The sequence below is a fragment of the Salmo trutta genome, chromosome 4, assembly GCF_901001165.1.
Source record: "Salmo trutta chromosome 4, fSalTru1.1, whole genome shotgun sequence".
In the NCBI taxonomy this organism is placed as follows: domain Eukaryota; kingdom Metazoa; phylum Chordata; class Actinopteri; order Salmoniformes; family Salmonidae; genus Salmo; species Salmo trutta.
Genome location: NC_042960.1, coordinates 36,997,276 through 37,022,852, shown reverse-complemented (window position 1 = coordinate 37,022,852; position 25,577 = coordinate 36,997,276). Strand labels below are relative to the sequence as shown.

Genomic DNA, 25,577 nt, shown 5'->3' with positions numbered 1-25,577 from the left:
TTTAAGAATGTGAAATGTCAGAATAATAGTAGAGAGAATGATTTATTTCAGCTTTTATTTCTTTCATCACATTCCCAGTGGGTCAGAAGTTTACATACACTCAATTAGTATTTGGTAGCATTGCCTTTAAATTGTTTAACTTGGGTCAAACGTTTCGGGTAGCCTTCCACAAGCTTCCCACAATAAGTTGGGTGAATTTTGGCCCGTTCCTCATGGCAGAGCTGGTGTAACTGAGTCAGGTTTGTAGGCCTCCTTACTCGCACACGCTTTTTCAGTTCTGCCCACAAATTTTCTGTAAGATTGAGGTCAGGACTTTGTGAAGGCCACTCAAATACCTTGACTTTGTTGTCCTTAGGTCATTTTGACACAACTTTAGAAGTATGCTTGGGGTCATTGTCCATTTGGAAGACCCATTTGCGACCAAGCTTTAACTTCCTGACTAATGTCTTGAGATGTTGCTTCAATATATCCACATAATTTTCCTCCTTCATGATGCCATCTATTTTGTGAAGTGCACCAGACCCTCCTGCAGCAAAGCACCCCCACAACATGATGCTGCCACCCCCGTGCATCACGGTTGGGGTGGTGTTCTACGGCTTGCAAGCCTCCTCCTTTTTCCTCCAAACATAACGATGGTCATTATGGCCAAACAGTTCTATTTTTGTTTCATCAGACCAGAGGGCATTTCTCCAAAAAGTACAATATTTGTCACCATGTGCAGTTGCAAACCGTAGTTTGGCTTTTTTTATGGCGGGTTTGGAGCAGTGGCTTCTTTCTTGCTGAGCAGCCTTTGAGGTTATGTCGATATAGGACTCGATTTACTGTGGATAAAGATACTTTTGTACCTGTTTCCTCCAGCATCTTCACAAGGTCCTTTGCAGTTGTTCTGTGATTGATTTGCACTTTTTGCACCAAAGTACGTTCATCTCTAGGAGACAGAACGCGTCTCGTTCCTAAGCGGTATGAGGGCTGCGTGGTCCCATGGTGTTTATACTTGCGTACTATTGCTTGTACAGATTAACGTGGTACCTTCAGGCGTTTGGAGGTCTACAATCTTTTTTCTGAGGTCTTGGCTGATTTCTTTTGATATTCCCATGATGTCAAGCAAAGAGGCACTGAGTTTGAAGGTAGGCCTTGAAATAACATTCACAGGTACACCTCCAATTGACTCAAATGATGTCAATTAGCCTATCAGAAGCTTCTAAAGCCATGACAACATTTTCTGGAATTTTCCAAGTTGTTTAAAGGCACAGTCAACTTAGTGTATGTAAACTTCTGACCCACTGGAATTGTGATACAGTGAATTATAAGTGAAATAATCTTCAATGTGTACAGAGAGTCCATGGTTCAAGCTCAGGTTGGGGTGAGGAGAGGGATGAAAGCAACACTGTTACATACATATGAACTCATAAAACTCATAGTAAATCAATATCTTTTAGCTATTGGAGAAACATCTCATATAGATCATTCAGGCCATAAAGGATAAGAAGAGAAAGAGAGGAGCACCCAGTAGAAAGGGTGGAGATTTGAACACGTGCACTGAGAAAGGAGGACCGCTGCTGTATGTTATCTAGGGGTTGGTCTGTGTTTGTGCCTATATTGCAAGTGCCTACATACAAAGTATGCTGTATGTGTTAAGTCTGTCTGTATCTCTACAGAAGGCAAGTCTATTGTTGTGTCTATAGTCAGTCTGCAGTATTTGACTGTCAGTTTGCGTAGCAAGTCAGTCTCTCTAAGAGGTCAGGTCAGTCATAAGAGAAAGTCTTTAGGTCGGTCAGTATTTAAGACGTCAGTCCATCAGAGATCAGTCTCTATAAGAGGTCAGTCTCTTTGAGGGAAGGGTATAGGTTAGGGGACTGTACAGTGGTCTGGTCTTCTCTCCCAGTGCACCTCACTAGTCATACAGAGGAGAGCACCTCCCCTGACGTCTCCCTCTCCCTCTCCTTCTGTTCGGCTCTCTCCACATCCATCACGGTGAAGGGGTGTTCTTTCGCCAGTTGGTCACGGTCTGCCCTTAAGCTGCTCTGGACCTCACGATATTTGGTGGAGGTGAAGCCAGTCTTGGAAAGGACCTCAGTATAACGTCTCTTCAGCTCAGGGTCGGGACAGAACAAGTACTCATACAGAGTTGCAGCTGTCACACCGCCCAGCACTGGGCCTACCCAGTACACCTGAGATGAGACAGAGGGAGAACTATTAGTATACTGTATTTACCCATGTGGGTATGTATGTGTCCATGTGTGTGTCTATGGGTACGTCATTGTGAGAGCATTGTGATGTATATGATGTATATAAGTTAAGTTGTGAGAGAGGATGTATTTGGCTTTGTTTGAGGGATTGCACGTGGTTGTATATTATTGTGTGTAGTTTGTATATGGTTGCATGTGGTTGTATGTGCATTGTGTATCATTTCTTCTCTCTTACCCAGTGGTTCTCCCAGCTCCAGGTGACCATGGCAGGTCCAAATGATCGAGCAGGGTTCATACTGGCACCAGTGAAGGGGATCTAAACAGAAGAGTATAGAGATACTACTTAGTGTAGTTTCCCTGGTTAATTTGGCCCCATGTAGCAACATGGCCAGTTTGGCAACCCATCATGGATATAGGATGACCAGACTCCTACACTGGCTATGGCTAGGGTTGCAATGGAACATTCAGTAATTTTGGTAATTAACAGGTCATCTATGGCAATCTATGGTAACTTTCATAATTTATATTTGAACAACTTGTGTTATTCAAAATGTTTTCATATATACAGTAATATTCCGGTTTTATATCTGTGTCCATATCGTCCATGAGTTTCTAGTGGATGGATAGACCATATAGTTCAAGAGGAAATCGCCATAGCAGGGCTCTAAAGTGCGACAAAATATTTTGATGTGCGACCAGAAGTTTTATTTTGGGAGCACTGGGACTATGAAAAAATAACCAAGATAATAGTTATTGTAATCATCAGGCTACCCTGTACCATTATTTCTGAGTGCTTTAGAGAAACAAGCGAGTGCAGATTTGTTTGTGTGAATGTTGCATCATTACTACAGTGAAAACGGCTTGCTTCTAGCCCAACCAGGTCAAAAGATCTGACCCATTTAACAGGTGTTGTGCCGAAAATCTCACCCCTGCCAGAATCCCCCCCTTCTAATTTCCTTAATTTTGTGGCTAGAGTCAAATACTTTCTGTGACACACATCAGAATCAAATACTTTTTATAGAACAAACTTCACGTCAGGATAGGCAACCAAAATGAATAATTAATGTATGTGTGTTATATTAAATAGAGGAGGGAGTAAAATTTTGGCAAGCAATAAAGATTTCAGAACAACTATGGCTGAATTATTATCCTTACCCCTTCAAAAATGCTAGTCGAATAAGACATGGGAGAGATGACAAATTTTAGCAAAGAGATTTATTTATAGACTAATGCAAAATCAGTTGCGGATTTAGGTACGGGCGACATGGCCAGCCGTGGGGGCGGGCGCTGAATAGGGGGTTCGCCCAGGGCGCCACATCCACTTGAAACAAATAGCCAAACCGAAAACTGCAGACAAAAATGCTTTCTGCTACTAAGATCAGTGAAATGTAGGCTAAACTGACAACGGGGTGAAGAGCAGAAATCTCAACTAGCAAGCAAGTCGCAGCAAAGAAGAACGCGAAGGGGGGGGGGAATTCTGGCAGGGGGGAGATTTTCGGCACAACACCGGCGCGACATTTCTATCTTGCTATCGCAGGGACCACATTTTACGCTAAAAACCATGTCCCAGTCTGTTCTAAAACTACTCGCGTGTCGAAGTTGTTAACCATTTGTTTATACTTTGTTCAGTCATGTTACCTCATTGGCTAGCTAGCTCACAACCTGGTAACTTTAACCAGTATATTTAAACATTTGGGGGCACAGAAATAAAGGAAAAGGAGATCAAAAAAGGGGTCATCACTAGTTACCACAGCCACAAAGTCATAATTATACCTAAACCTGTCAATTTCTGCTATTTCTCTTCTTAAGATCCGGTGTTAAATTTAACCATCAATGTAACCCTAACCTTAACCACACTGCTAACCGTATACCTAACCCTAACCTTAAATTAATACCAAAAAGCGTTTGTTTTCATGCATTTTTATAATATAGCAATTTTTGAATTTGTGGCTGTGGTAACTAGTGACAACAATATAGAAACCTAATACTCCACAAATGAATTTGTAATTTCAATAAAAAATATTCCTATCAACATTTTAGCTTTTATAATTAACAGTGTTACATATTAGTTTCCATGACACAACATGTGCTTCAAAAATAGCTAGAAACTTTCCTTGAGCTCCAGAATATCATGTGGTGCTCAAAACTTTTTGAATTTGGGAGCTCCAGTGCTACCAATTAAAAAAAAAACATTTAGAGCCCTGGCCATACATCAGACCTACCTCTTCAAAGAGCATATTTAATAATCCTACAGTACCCACTGTCACATCTGCTCTTGCCACACCCCCTAGTGGACATCCGGTGTCTCCTTGACCTGCAGCCATTCCCCTAGTTCTCTCTCTCTCTCTCTCTGTATGGTTGGAGACAGGTGTGCTGGAGTAAGAGCAGTTCCCCACCAGCTGCAACCCATTCCCATAATCAAGACCTCAACAAATACTCAGTCCTGCCACTTCCACTCTGCCAGATTATAATCTCTGTTCAGTCAGTCATGCTGCTAGCTATTTGTTATTTAAGATCCTGTATCCTGCTGTGCCTTTTTCCTTGCCTGACGCTGTTTCTCCTCTCACTACAGTTTTGCCGCTCTGACTCTAGTTCCTGTCTCATGTTCAACATCTCATCACCCTGCTACCCTGTTCTGGATTCAACTCACCATCACTTCCTTGGATTACCCTACGGACCTGTTTACCCTGTCCCAACGCAGCTCACTCCAACCTCAGTCTCCACATCTGATTTCCTACAACTCATCCGAACTTCCCTGGATCTGCACTTCATCTCTCCCTTACAATAAATATCTTGGGTAATTCATCCCTGTTTTCTGGTCTGAGTCTGCTCTTGGGTTCCCCTGTGCTGCTCCGCCTAACACCCACACCCAAAAATAAAAATAACTCCCTTGCCATCTGTGAACTAACACTTACACTTGACTTTTTCCTACTACCACTGCCTTTGCTGATAGCTAATTTATTTTGGAAAAATGTATAACTGAGATGTGTCTCACCTAGGCATCTTAAAATGAATGCACTAACTGTAAGTCACTCAGGATAAGAGTGTCTGCTAAATTACAAAAAAATGTAATTTAAAATGTAGCCTAATGAGAAAACACTCCAACTACTGTCTGTTTTGGTGCCAAAACATTTACCACAAAGACAAATTGACATAGTAAAATAAATACAAGTGTGTAAAAAATATATATAACATATTTCAAGCTGAAACACTCATGAATGGTATTCATTAAGTTGATGTTTTATACTTATGATTTACAGCTTTGTCATTACATGTTTTAATCATACTTGATGATTTTATATATTTTACATGTAATAAGGCCACACAGAGGGCCAGAGATAGACGCTTGTGATAATCTGAAGTAGCTACCCAAAATGGCCACTAGATGTCATGCGATAAAATTCCCCTAAACCTTGAAAATTACCTAAATTCTGATAGTTTACAGGTAAACTTTAACCCTCCCTTTGCAACACTAGCTATGGCTGAAAACAGGTTAGGGTTGAGAGTAGGGCTAGAGTTAGGTTTAGGGGTAGGGGTAGTGTTAGGGTTAGTGTTCCTTGTTGACTGATGAAGTGTTGCTAACTATTTTGGCTACCTGAGGTACTACTCACAGCAAACAGGTGTCCAATGCAGACAGAGAAGCCGATGGCCAGGGCAGCCGAGCCCTTCAGGTCGCTGCGTTTGGAGTCACAGGTGGCGAACACGGTGAAGACGAGCTCAAAGGTGATGAAGAATTCTACCACCAGAGCGTGGCCCACGGAGATACTGGTGTTCACCTGAGTAGAGTCACATGACCTTGGTTAGCCAACAGGACAGGATGTAAACCCATGCAGAAGACATGAGGACAAGGTCTGACTCTCAAATGGCATCCTATTTCCTAAACTTTCTGTGGAAAGGGTTCTACATGGAACCAAAAAGGGTTCAAGGATTCCCACTGTGCACACACTAGTTGAATCAACGTTGTTTCCAGGTAATTTCAATGAAACTACGTTGCACCAACGTGAAATAGACGTTGAATTGACGTCTGTGCCAACTGGGTTAGCTTATGGGGCCAGCCAAATAACATATTTAAGCTCTAGATATAGCACCTTTTAATTCTAAGTGTGTAGTTTCTCTTCAATGATGATGAAAACAGCTAACATACCCTATAATCAGTTTAAATAAGTCAACAGAATTGGCTTTCAGACAAAAGACTCCACGCACTCAACTTATATTAATTCTACACTTAAGACAACTATTTCAGTCACATCCAGATTATCAATGTTAAAGTCCAGAGTCAGTCTCCCCCCTCCTCCTTACTGATGTGACGCCCATCTCGCCCCTGACGGAGCCTGGAGTAACCCCGTAGAGCACAGCCGCCCCCACCACGGCCCCCAGACACTGGGCCAGGAGGTAAAACACAGCCTTTGCCAGGCTGAGTCTCCGGGTCACCACCATGGCAGTGGTCACCGCAGGGTTAATATGGGCACCGCTGATGTGTCCGAAGCACTGGACCAGGGTGGCGATACTGAGTCCGAAGCAAAGGGAGATGAGGACCAGGTCAGGGTGGGGTGGATGCTCCTCCTCAACCGCCCAGTTGATGGTGGAACCCAGGCTGAGGAGCACGAAGATCATCATTGCCAGGAACTCTGCCCCGACGCAACGCCAAAACTCCTGCGTCCAGATCCCCTTGAAGGCAGCCATGATCCTGTCACTAGTGCAACACGCAGGCCAGGAAGGAGAAGAGATGGGTAGGCACTGTTCGGCACAGAAAGGAATCACACACCGGGACCAACACGTCCTGCAGAGAGGGAGAGAGAGAGAGGAAAGAGGATGAGGGAGATAATGAAAAAGAGGAGTGAGAGAGGGTAAGGTGGAGGAGAGAGAGAGAGAGGGAGAGAGAGAGAGAGAGAGAGAGCGAGAGAGAGAGAGAGAGAGAGAGAGAGAGAGAAGGAAGGAAGGAAGGGTAGAACAAAAACAGTGTGAGAAAAGAGACAAGGGGAAATCAGGTGCCCTCCTGCTTCACTCACTTGGAGCTTAAAAATATCCATCAACATCCCCTCACTGCGGATATAGGCTGCACTGCTCAGTTTGGATAGGGAACAGACAGATCATCGCTGTCCATCATGAAGTCTTTCGAGTTCCTCTGCCATTCTAGCTCTAATTAGCGCGTAATTCCTATCGAAATGTGTTCCATTTGAGTGGCTCGCTCTGCGCACTCAACATTCCGGGAAGCAAAAGATGGGAGAGAAGCAAGGGGGCAGAAGAGAGACGATGGGACAACAGAGATCGTAAACAACCACCACACCGAATAAGAATGAGAGGTGCAGACCAAAGCCTACCAAAATGGGCAGGACAGAGAACACAACAGAAAAAACAACTAAATAATACAATGCCATTTTCGTTATAAAAATAACCAAGGTTATATATTAGGCTGCAGAAGGGACACGTGTTCTTTTATATTCATGCATGTGGTGAGAATAACTAACAATGCAGGTAGGCTGAAAATACATCCATATCACCAAGGAATAAATAGGTTAACCTATCATACAAAATTAACGGAAAATATATCAATAAACCAATAGTACAGGCCATGAAAGACAAACTAACCGACAACTTTCACTCCTTACATTTTCTGAAATATTAACGCGGGTATAATCTCCACTCAAACGTAAGCCTATTTGTGATGGCATATTACCCACGAACTATAAACTAGGCTACATATAAAAACAAGTACATCTAAAACTTTAACATTCCAAAGCACTCATGAACCTGCCACAGACGCAAGTCGGAGACATAACTATTGTAATCAAGACAGTCATTGTACTCCCTTTGTAACTACTTACGTGGGAATGGTCTGTCTGGAGCTGTGGAGAAGTGCGTGTGAGTGAGTTTGGAAAGTTTGGAAGCGACCTTGAAGGCAGTGGTGGAAAAAGTACCCAATTGTCATACTTGAGTAAAAGTAAATATATCTTAATAGAAAATGATTCAATTGAAAGGCAAAGGAGTAAAATTCTACTTGAGTAAAAGTAAACAAATATTTGGTTTTAAATATACTTAAGTATCACAAGTAAATGTAATTGCTCAAATATACTTAAGTATCAAAAGAAAAAAGTAAAAATCAAAATAATTTCAAATTCCTTATATTAATCAAACCAGATGTCACGAATTGTATTTATTGTATTTACTGTTAGCCAGGGGCACACTCCAACACTCAGACATAATTTACAATGAAGCGTTTGTGTTTAGTGAGTCAGCCAGATCAGAGGGAGTAGGTATGACCAGGGATGTTCTCCTGATAAGTGTGCGAATTTGGCAATTTTCCTGTCCTGTTAAGCATTCAAAAGGTAACACGTACTTTTGGGTGTCCGAGAAAATGTATGGAGTAAAAAGTACATTCTTTTCTTTTGTAATGTAGCGGAGTAAAAGTAAAAGTTGTTAAAAAATATATAAATAAAAAAGTAAAGTACAGATACCCACAAAAACTACTTAAATAGTATTTTTACTTAAGTACTTTACACAACTGCTTTAAGTATTTCAATAAAGGTCTAACCACACATTTCCAACCCAGTCAGCCCTCGAGGTAGCCCTTGATCATGACTCTGTTCCATTACATTACACACGAAGGCATCTTCTATACAGGGGAGTTATGTTACGAGCCCAGACGCTAGGTCTGAACAACCGCCTAGAGTCGATTGATGCACTTATACGTCATAAGGTAAATTGATTTCTAATATTGAATAGCTCCCTCTGTGTTTACGCTAGAGACTTACCGTTTCTTACCCTTTGCTCCTATTCCATATCATGGGGCTTGAGAAAGCCTTTTTCTACACGAGAGCATCCGGACAAGACAATTATAACGAAATAGTCTGTAAGTTGTTCTGCTCTACAATGCACACAAGCTTCTGAAGGTAACCTAGTACCAGGCTGTAACGTTTGCTAAAAGTCCATTGGGGGTCAAATGTGTCATGAATAAGGTGACCAAACATGGGTTTAAAAATATATATATTCCTCCTGTTTTCTTATATCTCTCAGATACACTACAAAACCTTGTTCAATATGATTTGTTTTTTGACTGTCTGTGTACAAATGTGTTATTCATTGTATTTTTATGGGTTATAGCATTTGAGGCCAAATTCTATGTTTCATCAAATAATTATTTCAAATATTGTTTTTATACCTAACTAAATTTATGCAAATGTTTTAGTTTTAGAGTTCATTTCGTGCAAGTACATTAATTTTGCCATGGGGAAGGTAGGAAAATTAGCAGTTTTACAGCTAATTTCCTGCAGTTCTACACATTTTGCCATAGGGTGGAAAGAAATGTTTGCAGTTTTTTGTATGATATCTGAGTGAGACTAACTAACAAAATCAGTGGACTTGATTACTACAAGTTTAGATAGCTGGCTGGTAGACTAACTTACCAACCTAAAACATTTTAGCTGGCATGGGCTAATTGTGTGACTATCAGTGAATTGACACAACAAGAGAAAACCTATTGATGCACAATAGTATTCTACTGTTCGACCTCGTAAGTTGAGACCCCGACAAAACAAAGTATTTTAAATTGGTCCGAGGGCCTTCAAAAGCTGGTCCATGGGCCATCGTTTGCCCATCCCTGGCTTAGACCTACTGTACAGGGGTTTAACACGCATCCCTTGCAGGACGGTTTTGGAAGCATTAGGACTTTATCTTTCATATCAGCGAGAAACCATTTTCAAAGAACAAAACGTTAAATTGATACACACCTTTATGGGGTCAGGGTTAGTGTTACCACACGGCCATATCTCCTTGTTAAAGCGCATGTTTACAGAAGACAGAGGGAAGACAGAGGGACCACCTGTGCTATTAGCTATCTAGCATGCTCCCAACACCTGTGTGTAATGACAGAAGGCCCCCAGAAATGTGTTGTCGCAGAAAAATACTGTTGGCTGCAACTGTGATAAAACATACACAGTATGTGCAAATGAGGTAGGATAAGGGAGGTAAGGCAATAAATAGGCCATGGTGGCGAAGTAATTACAATATAGCAATTAAACACTGGAATGGTAGATGTGCAGAAGATGAATGTGCAAGTAGAGATACTGGGGTGCAAAGGAGCAAGATAAATAAATAAATACAGTATTGGGATGAGGTAGTTGGATGGGCTATTTACAGATGGGCTATGTACAGGTGCAGTGATCTATGAGCTGCTCTGACAGCTGGTGCTTAAAGCTAGTGAGGGAGATATGAGTCTCCTGCTTCAGTGATTTTTGAAGTTCGTTCCAGTCATTGGCAGCAGAGAACTGGAAGGAAAGGCGGCCAAAGGAAAAAATGGCTTTGGGGGTGACCAGTGAGATATACCTGCTGGAGCGCGTGCTACGGGTGGATGCTGCTATGGTGATCAGTGAGCTGAGATAAGGCGGGACTTTACCTAGCAGAGACTTGTAGATGACCTGGAGCCAGTGGGTTTGGCGACGAGTATGAAGCGAGGGCCAGCCAACGAGAGCGTACAGGTCGCAGTGGTGGGTAGTATATGGGGCTTTGGTGACAAAACGGATGGCACTGTGATAGATTGCATCCAATTTGTTGAGTAGAGTGTTGGAGGCTATTTTGTAAACGACATCGCCGAAGTCAAGGATCGGTAGGATAGTCAGTTTTACGAGGGTATGTTTGGCAGCATGAGTGAAGGATGCTTTGTTGCGAAATAGGAAGTCAATTCTAGGTTTAATTTTGGATTGGAGATGCTTAATGTGAGTCTGGAAGGAGAGTTTACAGTCTAACCAGACACCTAGGTATTTGTAGTTGTCCACATATTCTAAGTCAGAACTGTCCAGAGTAGTGATGCTGGACGGGCAGGCAGGTGCGGGCAGTGATTGGTTGAGGAGCATGCATTTAGTTTTACTTGCAATTAAGAGCAGTTGGAGGCCACGAGTTGTATGAGTTGTATGGCATTGAAGCTCGTCTGGAGGTTAGTTAACATAGTGTCCAAAGAGGGGCCAGAGGTATACAGAATGGTGTCTGCGTAGAGGTGGATCAGAGAATCACCAGCAGCAAGAGCGACATCATTGATGTATACAGAGAAGAGAGTCGGCCCGAGAATTGAACACTGTGGCACCCCCATTTGGCACCCCCACCCCCATTTTACAGTGTCCCAGAACTTTTTGGAGTTTGTGCTACAGGATGCAAATTTCTGCTTGAAAAAGCTAACCTTAGCTTTCCTAACTGCTTGTCTATATTGGTTCCTAACTTCCCTGAAAAGTTGCATATCACGGGGGCTATTCGATGCTAATGCAAAACGCCACAGAATGTTTTTGTGCTGGTCAAGGGTAGTCAGATTTGGAGAGAACCAAGGGCTATATCTGTTCCTGGTTCTACATTTTTTTGAATGGGGCATGCTTATTTTAGATGATGAGGCAGGCACTTTTAAAGAATAACCAGGCATCCTCTACTGACGGGATGAGGTCAATATCCTTCCAGGATACCTGGGCCAGGTCGATTATAAAGGCCTGCTCTCTGAAGTGTTTTAGGAAGCGTTTGACAGTGATGAGGGGTGGTCGTTTGACCGCAGACCCATTACGGATGCAGGCAGCGAGGCAGTGATCGCTGAGATCTTGGTTGAAAACAGCAGAGGTGTATTTGGAGGGCAAGTTGGTTAGGATGATATCTATGAGGGTGCCCATGATTACGGATTTGGGGTTGTACCTTGTGGGTTCATTGATCATTTGTGTGAGATTGAGGGCATCAAGCTTAGATTGTAGGATGGCCGGGGTGTTAAGCATGTCCCAGTTTAGGTCACCTAGCAGCACGAGCTCTGAAGATAGATGGCGGGCAATCAATTCACATATGGTGTCCAGGGCACAGCTAGGGCAGAGGGTGGTCTATAACTAAAGAAACAACCGGCCTAATTAAACAACAGTGACAACCATACAATACACCAATTGTTTCTAAACACTTACATTTGGGTCATTTAGCAGATGCTCTTATCCAGAGTAACTTACAGTAGTGAGTAACTTACAGTATTTTCATACTGTAAGTTCCCTGTAGGAATTGAACCCACAGCCCTAAGTTCCCTGGTTCCCTGTAGGAATTGAACCCACAGCCCTGGTGTTGCCAGTGGCATGCTCTTTTAACTGAGCTAAACAGGACTAGAATGTTTGTAAACTAATTCGACTGTCTTTACACACGCAGCTCAATTCTGATATTTTTTTAAACACTAATTGGTCTTAATAAAAACATTTATTTAACTAGGCAAGTAAGTTAAGAACAAATTCTTATTTACAATGACAGCCTACCAAAAGGCAAAAGGCTTCCTGCGCGTATGTGGGCTGGGATTAACTATCTTAATAAATTAAATAAACATATAAGACAAAACACACATCATGACAAGAGAGACAGCACAACAATACATAAAGAGAGACCTAAGACAACAACATAGCATGGCAGTAACACAGCATGGTAGCAACACAACATGACAACAACATGGTAGCAACACAACATGGCAGCAGCACAACATGGTAGCAGCATAAAACAGGGTACGAACATTATTGGGCACAGAAAACAGCACAAAGGGCAAGAAGGTAGAGACAACAATACAACACGCAAAGCAGACACAACTGTCAGTAAGAGTGTCCATGATTGAGTCTTTTAATTAAGCTGTCCAGTTTGAGTGTTTGTTGCAGCTCGTTCCAGTCGCTAGCTGCAGCGAACTGAAAAGACGAGCGACCCAGGGATGTGTGTGCTTTGGGGACCTTAAACAGAATGTGACTGGCAGAACGGTGTTGTATGTGGAGGATGAGGGCTGCAGTAAATATCTCAGATAGGGGGGAATGAGGCCTAAGAGGGTTTAATAAATAAGCATCAATCAGTGGGTCTTGCGATGGGTATACAGAGATGACCAGTTCACATGGGAGTATAGAGTGCAGTGATGTGTCCTATAAGGAGCATTGGTGGCTAATCTGATGGCCTAATTGCAAAGAACATCTCGCCGCTCGAGAGCACCCTTACCTGCCGATCTATAAATTACGTCTCCGAAATCTAGCATGGGTAGGATGGTCATCTGACTCAGTATAGTTTGGCAGCTGGGGTGAAAGAGGAGCGATTACGATAAAGTAAACCAAGTCCAGATTTAACTTTAGCCTGCAGCTTTGATATGTGCTGAGAGAAGGACAGTCTAGCCATACTCCCAAGTACTTGTATGAGGTGACTACTTCAAGCTCTAAACCCTCAGAGGTAGTAATCAAACCTGTGGGGAGAGGGGCATTCTTCTTACCAAACGACATGACCTTTGTTTTGGAGGTGTTCAGAACAACGTTAAGGGCAGAGAAAGATTTCTTGTAGAGCATTTAACACAACATCTGGGGAGGGGCCACCTGAGTATAAGACTGTATCATCTGCATATAAATGGATGAGAGAGCTTCCTACTGCCTGAGCTATGTTGTTGATGTAAATTGAGAAGAGCGTGGGGCCTAGGATTGAGCGTTGGGGTACACCCTTGGTGACAGGCAGTGGCTGAGACAGCAGATGTTCTGACTTTATACACCGCACTCTTTGAGAGAGGTAGTTAGCAAATCAGGCCAAAGACCCTTCAGAGACACCGATACTCCTTAGCCGGTCCACAAGAATGGAATGGTCTACCATATCAAAAGCTTTGTCCAAGCCGATAAAAATAGCAGCACAACATTGCTTAGATTCAAGGGCAAAGATGATTACATTGAGGACCTTTAAGGTTGCAGTGACACAGCCATAACATGAGCAGAAACCAGATTGCATATCAGAGAGAATACTATAGATATCAAGAAAGCCAGTCAGTTTATTATTGACAAGTTTTTCCAACACTTTTGATAAACAGGGCAAAATAGAAATATGTCTATAACAGTTAGGATGAGCTTGATCTCCCCCTTTAAAGAAAGGACGAACCGTGGCTGCCTTCCAAGCAATAGGAACCTCCCCAGAGAGGAGAGACAGGTTAAAAAGGTCTGAGATAGGCTTGGCGATGATAGGGGCAGCAAATTTGAAGAAGGAAGGGTCTAAACCATCTGATCCAGATGTTTTTGGGGGTCAAGTTTAAGGAGCTCCTTTTGCACCTCGGAGTCAGTGACTGCCTGCAGGGAGAAACTTTGTAGCGGGGTAGGGGAAAAACAGGGAGAAGCATCGAGGCTAGTCGCATTAGCAGGGTTGGGAGATGAGGAAATGTTGGACGGGCAAGCAGGCATGGCTGAGTCAAATAGGAATCCAACTTTATGAAGTGGTGATTAAAGAGCTCAGCCATGTGCTTCTTGTCAGTAACAACCCCATCATCAACTTTAAAGAACATGTGCAGCTGTGAGGAGGAGGGTTTATTCTCCAGGTCTTTAACCGTTTTCCAGAACTTTTTGGGGTTAGACCCAGAGAGCGAGAGCTGCTCCTTAAAGTAACTAACTTTGGCCTTCTGGATAGCTTGAGCGCACTAATTTGTCATTTGCATGAACGAGAGCCAGCCAGCCTGAGTATGCGTGTGCCGAGCCTTTCGCCGAATGCAATTCTTGAGGTGGAGTAACTCTGCAAGATCACGGTCAAACCTGTGGCTGAACCTGTTTTTAATTCTCATTTTCTTTATGTGGGCGTGTTTGTTAACAATATTACTGAAAATTTTAAAAAGAAGGTCCAAGCGTCTTCGTCAGAGGGGTCAAGCTGATTCTATACCAATTCATAGAGGTCAGGTCATGAAGGAAGGCTTGCTCATGAACGTTTTTTCCCAAGCGTCAATGACAAATCAGGACAGGTCATTTCACTGAGCAGCCATTACAAACACAAGCTGTAAAACAGTGATCATTAAGGTAATTACAGAAAACACCAGACTGATACCTATGAGGATTATTTGTTATCAGATTAGCCCTGTAAAAAAGCTGATGTGAAAAGATTTGATGTGATTGTTCAAAAGACCAATTAGTGGAAACAATGTTAGAATTGGGCTGCCTGTGTAAACGCAGGCAAATGGTTGCCATTTGTGATGCAAGGTAACAACCTAAAACCACCACAATAAGCCTAATGAAACAACAAATAAAGGTGACAATTATAGGGTAGGCTAATTAGGGTTGCCATTGCTATGGCAGCAGGATGGCAGCAGGTAAAGGATAACTCGAAGTGATAGGGCTACATTAGGCTACATGTCATAAAGATTGCGATAGGTGGCATATTTGTCCATATTCAATATGTACTCATATATTGTTTTTTTTAAATAATTAACCCTAACCATAAATCCTTCAATCAAATTAATATAATTAATGTTGATTTTTAATTGCAAGACACTATTTCGATTGAGGGACACATAGGCTTCTTCTCAAGAAATGTGCATTGTACCAAGAGATCAGAATTGTACATAATTGACTAACATTGAGCAACCATACATTGTCCTTTGTAGTAACTTGACAAGGAATGCCCACACGCATTTCGATATTACTTTCCTTTACTTTCAACCCAAACCTAAAGGTGTATTGCCAGGTACAAACAGTACAAATATAGCAGAACTATATAGCCCACTCAACCGGTGGTAGAATCACATTGCAGAGAATTCACTCTTAGTGATGACATCAACAAAAGGGAAAGGTCACGGTCAATACCAATAATAACCATGTCATTATTTATATAGTGTCCACACTATAATACTTCTCCCCCCTCAATTTAAATCCCCCCTGTAAGGAAAACATAAGGTTAACAAGTAAACCACATCAGTGTTTTCTTTTCTTTACTACACCACACTTTAGAACTTCTGCTGGTGTTACCGTAAATGTAAACAAAACAACAACAACAAAATGACAGTCCTTATTTCTTTTCAACTAGGTCTGCTGCTCCAAACAAACACTAACACCACGAGTCTCTCAGTCTCAACTACAGAGTTAGTCTTTCAGGAGGCTTGTGACTACGCTGTGATCTGCGCAGTACTCCTGGTGTGCTACGAGACACAGGTAAGGCGTGTCCCAGTGGAGCTGGGTCTGTGGGCACAGGAGCGGGTTGGGTGTTTGTGAGAGAATGTCCATCACCCTCTGCTAGAACCACTGAATGCCCCTGTTCCTCAGATGCTGTTTCCTGTGGGATTTGAACTTGTATACTACCACCCACAGCTGTTCCGTCTGAAAACATGGTCTTGTCTTTGTCATAGCGCAGGCGGAGATGGTCCTGGTGTCTGCGCATGACTCGCCCATCAGTCAGTTTGACCACAAAGGAGACGGGACCACTCTGACTCAGAATGATACCTGGCAACCAGCGTTGGCTGCTTGTGAAGTTGCGGATGTAGACAGTGTCATTGGGTTTTAACTGTCTCTCCCTTGCGTGGTGGTCATGTCTCTCTTTTTGTTTCTCCTGCTTCCGTTCCACTCGTGCTCTGATGTTCGGACGCAGTAGATCCAGGTGAGCTTTTGGCTTTCTGCCCATTAACATCACCGCTGGAGCCTGTCCTGTTGTTGTTTGTGGCGTGATGCGGTACTGGAACAAGAACCGAGAGAGCTTAGTTGTGATGGTTCCCCCAGTCATCCTTTTGAGCCCCTCTTTCAGTGTCTGCACAGCCCGCTCCGCTAAGCCGTTTGAGGCCGGTGAAACGAGGCGCTGCGGATATGGCGGATCCCGTTTCTCCGCATGAATTCTTGGAACAAGTCACAGGTAAATGTTGTTGCGTTGTCGGACACCAGAGAGTCCGGCAGACCATGGGTTGAAAACACCTGCCGAAGCTTTTCGATGGTTGTGGTCGCTGTGATGTTGCTCATGATGTGCGCCTCCAGCCACTTGGAGTGTGCGTCTACCATGACAAGGAACATGTGACCAATGAAAGGGCCTGCAAAATCTATATGCAGCCTGGACCATGGGCGGTCAGGCCACTCCCACAGATGTAGTGGCGTGGGCGGCGCCATCTTCTGGTTGATCTGGCACTCAGAACATGATTTAACTTTGTCTTCTACCTCCTGATCCATGTTAGGCCACCAGATGTAAGATATGGCTAAACTTTTCATCCGGGAGGCACCCGGGTGAGCCTCATGGACCTCATCCATGACTTGTGCACGGCCAGGGGGTGGAACAATCACTCTGGACCCCCAGAGTATGCAGCCATCCTGCACACTCAGCTCAGTTTTGCGCTTTGCATAAGGTCTTAGTCGATCATCCTCTATGACAGGAGGCCAACCCTGCATCAGGAATCTTTTCACTTGGGACAGGATAGGATCCCGGTCTGTCCACTGTTTGACCTGTTTGGCATTCACAGGTGAGTTTGACAATCTCTCCATTAGGAAAATTGTCTCGGGAGGCACCACATTTGTGGCAGGCATCTCTGGTAGCGGGAGACGGCTGAGCGCATCTGCATTTGCATTGTCCTCCCCCGCTCTATACACTATCGTGTACTGGTAAGCTGACAGTGTCAGGGCCCAGCGCTGTAACCTTGCTGAAGCCATGGGCGGAATGCATCTTGATTCACTAAAAAGGCTCATCAGTGGTTTGTGGTCAGTGCATATGGTGAAATGACGACCGTAGAGGTACTGATGGAAGCATTTCACAGCAAAGACTATGGCCAGACCTTCCTTGTCTAACTGTGAATAACCCTTCTCAGCACTCGTCAGCGTACGTGATGCGAATCCAATGGGTCTCTCTGACCCGTCCTCCATCTGATGAGAGAGTACTGCCCCGACGCCATAGGGTGAGGCATCACATGACAGGATGATCTCTTTGTCTTGGTCAAAATGAACCAGAAGTTGTGCTGATTGTAGTAGTGCTTTCACTTCCTTGAAAGCTATCTCTTGTGCTGGCCCCCACTTCCATTTACAGTCTTTGTGGAGCAACTGATAAAGTGGAGCCAACACTGTTGACAGCTCTGGGAGGAACTTACCATAGTAGTTCACCATGCCCAGGAACGACCTGAGCTCTGACCCATTCTTGGGGTTTGGAGCATCCTTGATTGCCCTGACTTTGTCCTCCACAGGACAAAGACCCTGCGCTGTGATCTTGTGACCTAGGTATGTCACACTCTGTGCTTGGAATGTGCACTTGCTACGCTTCAGGCGCAGCCCTGCCTCAGAGAATCTCTTTAACACCTGGTCCAGATGGTGGAGGTGCTCCTCCTCCGTCTCCCCTGTAACCAGGATGTCATCCAGGTACACTGCTACATGAGGGATCCCCTGCAGCAGATTGTCCATTGTCCTCTGGAAAATGGCTGGGCTGGACGCCACTCCGAAAACCAAGCGGTTGTACCTGAACAAGCCTTTGTGCGTGTTCACTGTAACATACTCTTTTGAGTCCTCGTCCAGGAGGAGCTTTTTGGTAGGCGTGACTCATGTCAAGCTTTGAGAACGTCTTGCCTCCTGCCAGTGTCGCGAACAAGTCCTCCACCCGTGGCAGCGGGTAAGCGTCTAGCTTAGAGGCCCTGTTGATGGTGAGTTTGTAGTCCCCACATATACGCACCGTGCCGTCACTTTTCAGAACGGGAACGATAGGAGCTGCCCAGCGGGAGAACTGAACGGGAGTAATGACGTTTGCGTCCTGCAGCCGCTCCAACTCATCTTCCACTTTCTTTTTCATGGCGTAAGGCACTGTCCTGGGCTTGAAAAAGCGAGGCTTGGCCTGAGGATCCACGAACAGCTTAACTGCAGTGCCCTGCAGTGTGCCCAGTTCATCTTTGAAAATCTCTGGGTACTTTTGAATGACATCCTCAGTCACTCGGGTGTGTTTTATCTCACCCCAGCTCAGTTGTATTTTGTTTAGCCAGTCACGCCCTAGTAAACTAGGCCCATTCCCTTTCACCCCCAGGAGCCGTGCTCTCGCTTCCTGGCTGTTGTATGCAATGTCCACCTCTAGAGCCCCCAGCAATGGTATGGTCTCCCCGGTGTACGTACGCAGTCTGATCCCTGCCGGTGTGAGGGCAGAAACCTGTCTTGAGCCCCATTTTTGTTTGTAGGTCTCCTCACTTATGACAGAGGCAGAGGCCCCCGTGTCAACCTCCATCCTCATCTGCTTTCCATCTACCTCCACTGTAGCATAGATAGGCTCTCCGCGCGGCTCCCTCACATTAAACATGTTGTAGGAACAATGCTCTTCCTCCTCCTCTGTGCTCTCTAGGTGGTGCGCTGCTGACTGAGGCTTTGGTGCTGTGAACTTGCCCAGCCCAGTCCGCCCACCCTCTGGCTTGCTCCTAGGACCCCTGCATTTTTTTGCTAAATGTCCCTTTTTGCTGCAATTGTGACAGACAGTCTCCATGAACTTACAGTTGTTACTATAATGTGTCCCTCCACATCTGAAACATTCCACTGCTTTTCCCCTTTTTCCTGCCACCTCTTTTGTCACCTGATGCACTGCACAACTTTCACTGTTGGCCTTTTGAATATTTTTCACATTACTAGCGGCCATCTCCATCCCTTGAGATAGTTCCAATGCTCTCTTGAAAGTCAGTGTGGCTTCCCCCAGCAACCGGCGCTGTATGATGTCCTCATTAATGCCACAGACTAATCTGTCATGGGGCATGTCCTTTAACATAGCCCCAAACTCACAATGTTCAGAGAGTTCACGTAATTCAGCAACAAAGTTAGCAACAGACTGACCTGTTTTCCGAAAATGGCAGTTAAACTTGAACCTCTGGACAATCACTGACGGCTTTGGATTGTGGTGAGTCTGAATGAGAGCAACTAGATTCCCAAAAGGAATTTCTCCCGGTCTCCGTGGTGTAGCCAAATTCCTCATTAGCTTGTAGGTTTTAGCCCCACACACGCTCAAGAGAATAGAGCAATGTTTAGCCTCATCTATGATTCCATTTGCCAAGAAAAAGTGTCCTAACCTTTCCACATATTCCGTCCAGTCCTCGTTCTCTTCCACAAACTCAGTGATAGTTCCAAACATTGCCATTATAACGCCAACTTGTCCTTGATCCTTGTTAGCGATTTTCACTTGCTGCTGATTGTCCCCGTTGACGTTTCCGTCCAGCGGCACCTGCTCTCTGTCGCTCATTAAGCTAGCTAGCTAACTGACTACCTCCACTGTTTCTTAGCTAGCTAGCACCTCGCCCTGTACAAGTTGATAAAATTTTATCCTCGTCGCCAAAAAGGTGTAGTAACTTGACAAGGAATGCCCACACGCATTTCGATATTACTTTCCTTTACTTTCAACCCAAACCTAAAGGTGTATTGCCAGGTACAAACGGTACAAATATAGCAGAACTATATAGCCCACTCAACCGGTGGTAGAATCACATTGCAGAGAACTCACTCTTAGTGATGACATCATCAAAAGGGAAAGGTCACGGTCAATACCAATAATAACCATGTCATTATTTATATAGTGTCCACACTATAACATCCTTCAAATGTATAACAAAATTATGTTTTCACCAAAAGCAAATACAATTTTTATTGGAATGTAGCCTATTCTAACGGGTGTAAAAATAAATACAAATAAAAACGTTCCAAGGAACACACTGTCAAATTCCTCTGACTCGTGATACAAAGTTGCAATCAAAGCCTCACAAACACTGTATAGGCCTTTATCTCAGACAGACCAATCATCAAACACACCAGACAAGCCCACTTATATAATTATATCTATTTTTTATCTGAAATGCACCATATAAAAAAGTATCCAGATAATCAACCCAAGGCGATGAATGGAAGCGTCATATATAAACTTGTTAACCTGTAAAAACCCGTTCCCAAACACTAACTATCCCAAGACGCATCCTTCCGCCCTACTCACCTCAGGCGTTCTGCTGCCCTGCTCTCAGTTGTCATACCTTGCGATGCAGCCAACCCCGATTGTGTGTGTGTGTGTGACTTTATAGGTTGGTCTATGTTGTGTGTTCTCCCCATCCCTTTGGTTCCTCTCATCTTTCCCACCTCCCTCATCTCTCCCCTCCCCCTGCTCCCGTCACCGTGCAGCTGCACCCCTCTAGAGGAGCCATGGACACAAACAAAGAAAGTTTGAGAAGAACCAACTTTGACAAGACAGAGAATGAGGGTGAGAAGGGAGAGTGATGGAGGGAGAGAGATACAAGGGGTGTAAAGAGGGAGAAATAGAGAGAGCAATAAAGAGAGAGAGGTGGAGAAGGGGACAGAGAGAGTGTGAGGGAGAAATCGGGAGGGGGAGAGAGAAGGAGGGAGAGAGACCAATAGAGAACAGTACTGGGGAGAGGGAAGAGATTTTCCAGGTTTAGTCTGCTTTTCTCTTCTCTAATACACATAGATGCTGTCCTTTATGACAGAAGAGTTTATCTTATTCTCTACTTATCCATTCATTCTAGTTTCAGGGCTATCTTTGTGTGTTTGAGGAGTTCAATATGTGTTAGAGTGTGTGTTTTAGGAGTATTTTCAGTTCAAAGTGGGGTTCACAGTGTACATGGCTTGTTGAGTGTGTGTCTGATTGGTGTGTGTGTATGAAGACTGAGGCAGCAAAGACACATTTCTCATTCATGCCTGCTGCAGATTCCTGAAAGAGTGAAACCCCACAGAATGAAACACTGGCTGGTCCAGTCAGCCAAATCAATAGTTCTGAATAGAGGGGAGAGAAGAGAGAGGAGAGGACTGAAAAGGGTTCTCTTACACCCCTCTCTAGTCCCATCAAACCCCTTACCTCCTCCCTCTTTCCCTCCCCTCCCCTTCTCTCCCAACCTCAACCCCTTACAGAGCCCCACTGTTTCATACTGCAGAGAAGCTTGGCAATAGCAGTTGCCCTAGTGTACACCTCAGATAGCGAGAGAGGGGAGAGAGAAGACATAAGAAAAAGAGTAAAAGGGATAATTCATCACACCTTTTTCTTGTTCAAGAAATCAAGAAAGTCAAAACCTTTCAGCCTTTATCTGAACTGACAGCCTGGTCTCATAGACTAGACGTAACATAGTAAATGTAAATCCGGGACACTCAAATTAGGGAAAGGGGAATATCTAGTCAGTTGTACAACTGAATGCCTTCATCTGAAATGTGTCTTCCGCATTTCACAGTCTTCCCATCCACCCCGGCCAACCACCCTACTTTAATTTTTTGTCCTAAATAACCATCTGTCTTATGTAACCCTACAAAATGTAACCTATCATACTAACCTCAGGGGCGGAATGACACATTTAAACCTTGTCAGCTCGGGGATTCGATCCAGCAACCTTTCGGTTAATATGATAAGTTATGTTTTGTAGGGTTACATAAGACAGATGGTTACTTAAGACAAAAAGCGAAAGTAGGGTGGTTGGCGGGGGTGGATGGGTAGGCGTATAATGTGAACGTCTAGCAACCCAAAGGTTACGAGTTCGAATTTCATCACAGACAACTTTAGTATATTCAACTACTAACTAGTTTTTAGCTACTTTGCAACTACTTAGCATGTTAGCTAAACCTTCCCCTAACCCTAACCTTAACCCTTTTAGCTAACAATTCCCCTAACCTTAACCCTTTAAACTAACTCCTAAACTTAACCCTAACCTTATCCCTAACCGATAACCCTAACCCCTTGCCTAGCTAACGTTAGCCAGATAGATAACATTAGCCACCTAGCCACCTAGCTACAATCCGTAACATACTGTATCGTTCATTTGGCAAATTTGTAACATATGGCAAGTTTTGTAAATTCATAACACATTGTAGTTTTTGCAAATTCGTAACATGTAATACGAATTGTAATTCATAACATATCATATGTAATGGGTGATGGCCATCCACAAATTAATACATTCCATACGAAGCGTAACATACTAAATTGAGTGTCTCGGATTGCGTACAGAATACTACGAAATGCTCTGAGGTTGTTGGAGTCCACCTTGACCCGAAAAAGAGTCATATAGCCACAGAGAGCCATAGAGAGAAAGAGTCCTATGAGTTCACTGCCTTTGACCCTGCAGTTAGGTAGTCTATGCCTGTTCAGACATCATCAATGGCCTTTCATCATTACATAGATTATGGTCTTCAAATACTCAGTGATTGCAGGAATCCACCATACTGAGTTTGATTTATCTGTCCTGATGGTGCAGGAAGTGTCTGAGCGTTAACTCATTATCAAACCACACACGGTCTCTCTCTCCCTGCACCCCTACAGAGAAGCTAATCTGGGGCTGACTCTGGGCCAGAAGACACATACACATGCAAAAACATACACACACACAGAAACAGGCACGAAGAAACGCATGCACACAGACATGTACACACATTAGGGGTACGTGTTTAAACAGTTGGGTTGGCTGAGAGAAGGGTGAGGGTTGGAGGAGAGGAGTTGGAGGTACATTGGTTCCAAGCAAACACAATGGAGTGTAAGATTTTGCACACACACACACAACAACAAAAAAACACTCATACACGCACCATAATGGGGACATTGTCGGGTCATATCCCCACTTTCCCGATATGCACAGAGATGTCCACGTTATTAGTGTGAAGAGTTTTACATTTATTTGAATAGTATTCTCATGGTGTTGTGGTTGAATTTCAAGGGATATATGGCTCTCTATGGCATTCTGTATTTATCAGTATAAAAGAACACTAGCGACAGACGATCACATTACATCAGGGATCGTCAACTAGACTCAGCCGCGGGCAGATATTTTCTTAAGCGGATGGTCGGGGGGCCAGAACATAATTACAAATAATTTGTAGACTGCAAACTGACCACAAGCCTCCCAAAGAGATATAATATTTGACTAAAACATAATAATTTCAAACCTTGCTTACTTTTGTAACAAAAATATGAACACAATGTGCAACAATTTAATTTATTTTACTGCGTTACAGTTCATATAAGGAAATCAGTCAATTGAAATAAATGCATCAGGCCCTAATCTATGGACTTCACATGACTGGGCAGGGGAGCAGACATGGGTGGGCTTGGGAGGGCATAGGCCCACCCACTGGGGAGCAAGATTCAGGCCGATCAGAATCAGTTTTTCCCCACAAAAGGGCTTTATTACAGACAGAAATACTCCTCAGTTTCATCAGCTGTCCTGGTGGCTGGTCTCAGATTATCCCACAAGTGAAGAAGCCAGATGTGGAGGTCCTGGGCTGGCGTGGTGACATGAGGTCTGCGGTTGTTCGGTTGGACGTACTGCCAAATTCTCTAAAACAACGTTGGAGGTGGCTTATAGTTGAGAAATGAACATTCAATTCTCTGGCAACAGCTCTGGTGGACATTCCTGGAGTCAGCATGCCAATTGCAGACTCCCTCAAAAGTTGAGACATCTGTGTCATTGTGTTGTGTAACAAAACTGCACATTTTTGAATTACCTTTTAATGTCCCCATCACAAGGCTGCACCTGTGTAATGATCATGCTGTTTAATCAGCCTCTTGATATGCCACACCTGTCAGGTGGATGGATTATTTTGGCAAAGGACAAATGCTCACTAACAGGGATATAAACAAATTTGAGCACAACATTTCACAGAAATAAGCTTAGGGAACATTTCTGGGATCTTTTATTTTTACATGTTGCATTTATATTTTTGTTCAGTGTATATGATCACATGTCTCTATTATGCATGATAATACTTTGGAACAAAGTTCCAAAATTAAAATCAATTGGAGTTGATTTCCTGGCGTTTTTATAGTCTTTTATGTCCAACAATTAAATTTTTTTTTTAGCTCAGAAAACTTGGGGGCCAAATAAAACCATTTGGCCCACGGGTCGCCAGTTGGGGACCTCTACGTTACATGAAAGAGTTTGACTAAGAGCTATACCTATAGAGGGCAGCAGAGTTCTTTAGAAAGTACATTCACCGAACAAACTCACTGTGGTGGTAAAGTGATTACAATCTCTCTCACTCTCTTTCTCTCTCTCATTCTCTCTCACGACTCCCTCCTCTCCCTTATCCCTCTCTCTCTCTGGCTATAAAGAATGTTCTACTCGTCAGGGACTGGCTAATTGATCCTGACATTTCCACAGCCTGATCATTGATAATTTCCTCCTGTCCTGAATATAAATGTGTGTAAATGTCTTTCTGAGTTTGCATGTGACTGAGTAGGAGTGTGGTGCATAGTGTGTGCCAGTGGAGGCTGCTGAGGGGAGAACTCATAATAATGGCTGGAACGGAGCGAATGAAATGGCATCAAACAGTGTTTGATACCATTCCACCTATTCCGCTCAGAATTTAATTGAGAATGACACATACCTTCCAATTCAACACTTGAATTTGAATTTAAGTAGTAAACAGGATACATGATTGCAATTCAAATTTGAAGTGAAATTCAATGAAATTCAAACGCCTCTCATGTTCTATATTAGGTGAAGCTTATGCACATATATGGTACATCTCGTACATAAAACATCAAACACATCATTATATACTGGCTGGGATTAAAAACAAAAATATAGGACAAAACACACATCCCGACAAGAGAGACACCACAACACTACATAAAGAGAGACCTAACAGCATAGCATGGCAGCAACACATGACAACACAGCATGGTATCAACACCACATAACAACATGGTAGCAAAACAACATGGTAGAAACAC

The 25,577-nt window shown here is 43.5% G+C and overlaps 1 protein-coding gene across 3 annotated transcripts; it reads right to left on the bottom strand.

Annotated features, from left to right (window-relative positions):
• Nucleotides 1-1,257: 1,257 nt before the first annotated feature.
• On the bottom strand, nucleotides 1,258-20,925 carry aqp4 (aquaporin 4). Of its 3 annotated transcripts, none has more exons than XM_029750644.1 (5): nucleotides 20,847-20,925; nucleotides 6,489-6,969; nucleotides 5,801-5,965; nucleotides 2,425-2,505; nucleotides 1,258-2,171 (listed from the first exon to the last, which is right to left on the bottom strand). In XM_029750644.1, exons 1-5 carry the CDS (start codon nucleotides 20,879-20,881, stop codon nucleotides 1,899-1,901), a joined length of 1,035 nt encoding a protein of 344 aa, XP_029606504.1. In that variant the 5' UTR covers nucleotides 20,882-20,925; the 3' UTR covers nucleotides 1,258-1,898. The 3 variants fall into 3 exon arrangements, with proteins under 3 accessions (XP_029606504.1, XP_029606505.1, XP_029606506.1); XM_029750645.1 differs by lacking the exon at nucleotides 20,847-20,925 and adding an exon at nucleotides 8,015-8,075; XM_029750646.1 differs by lacking the exon at nucleotides 20,847-20,925 and adding an exon at nucleotides 7,199-7,435.
• Between the last annotated feature and the right edge of the window lie 4,652 nt (nucleotides 20,926-25,577).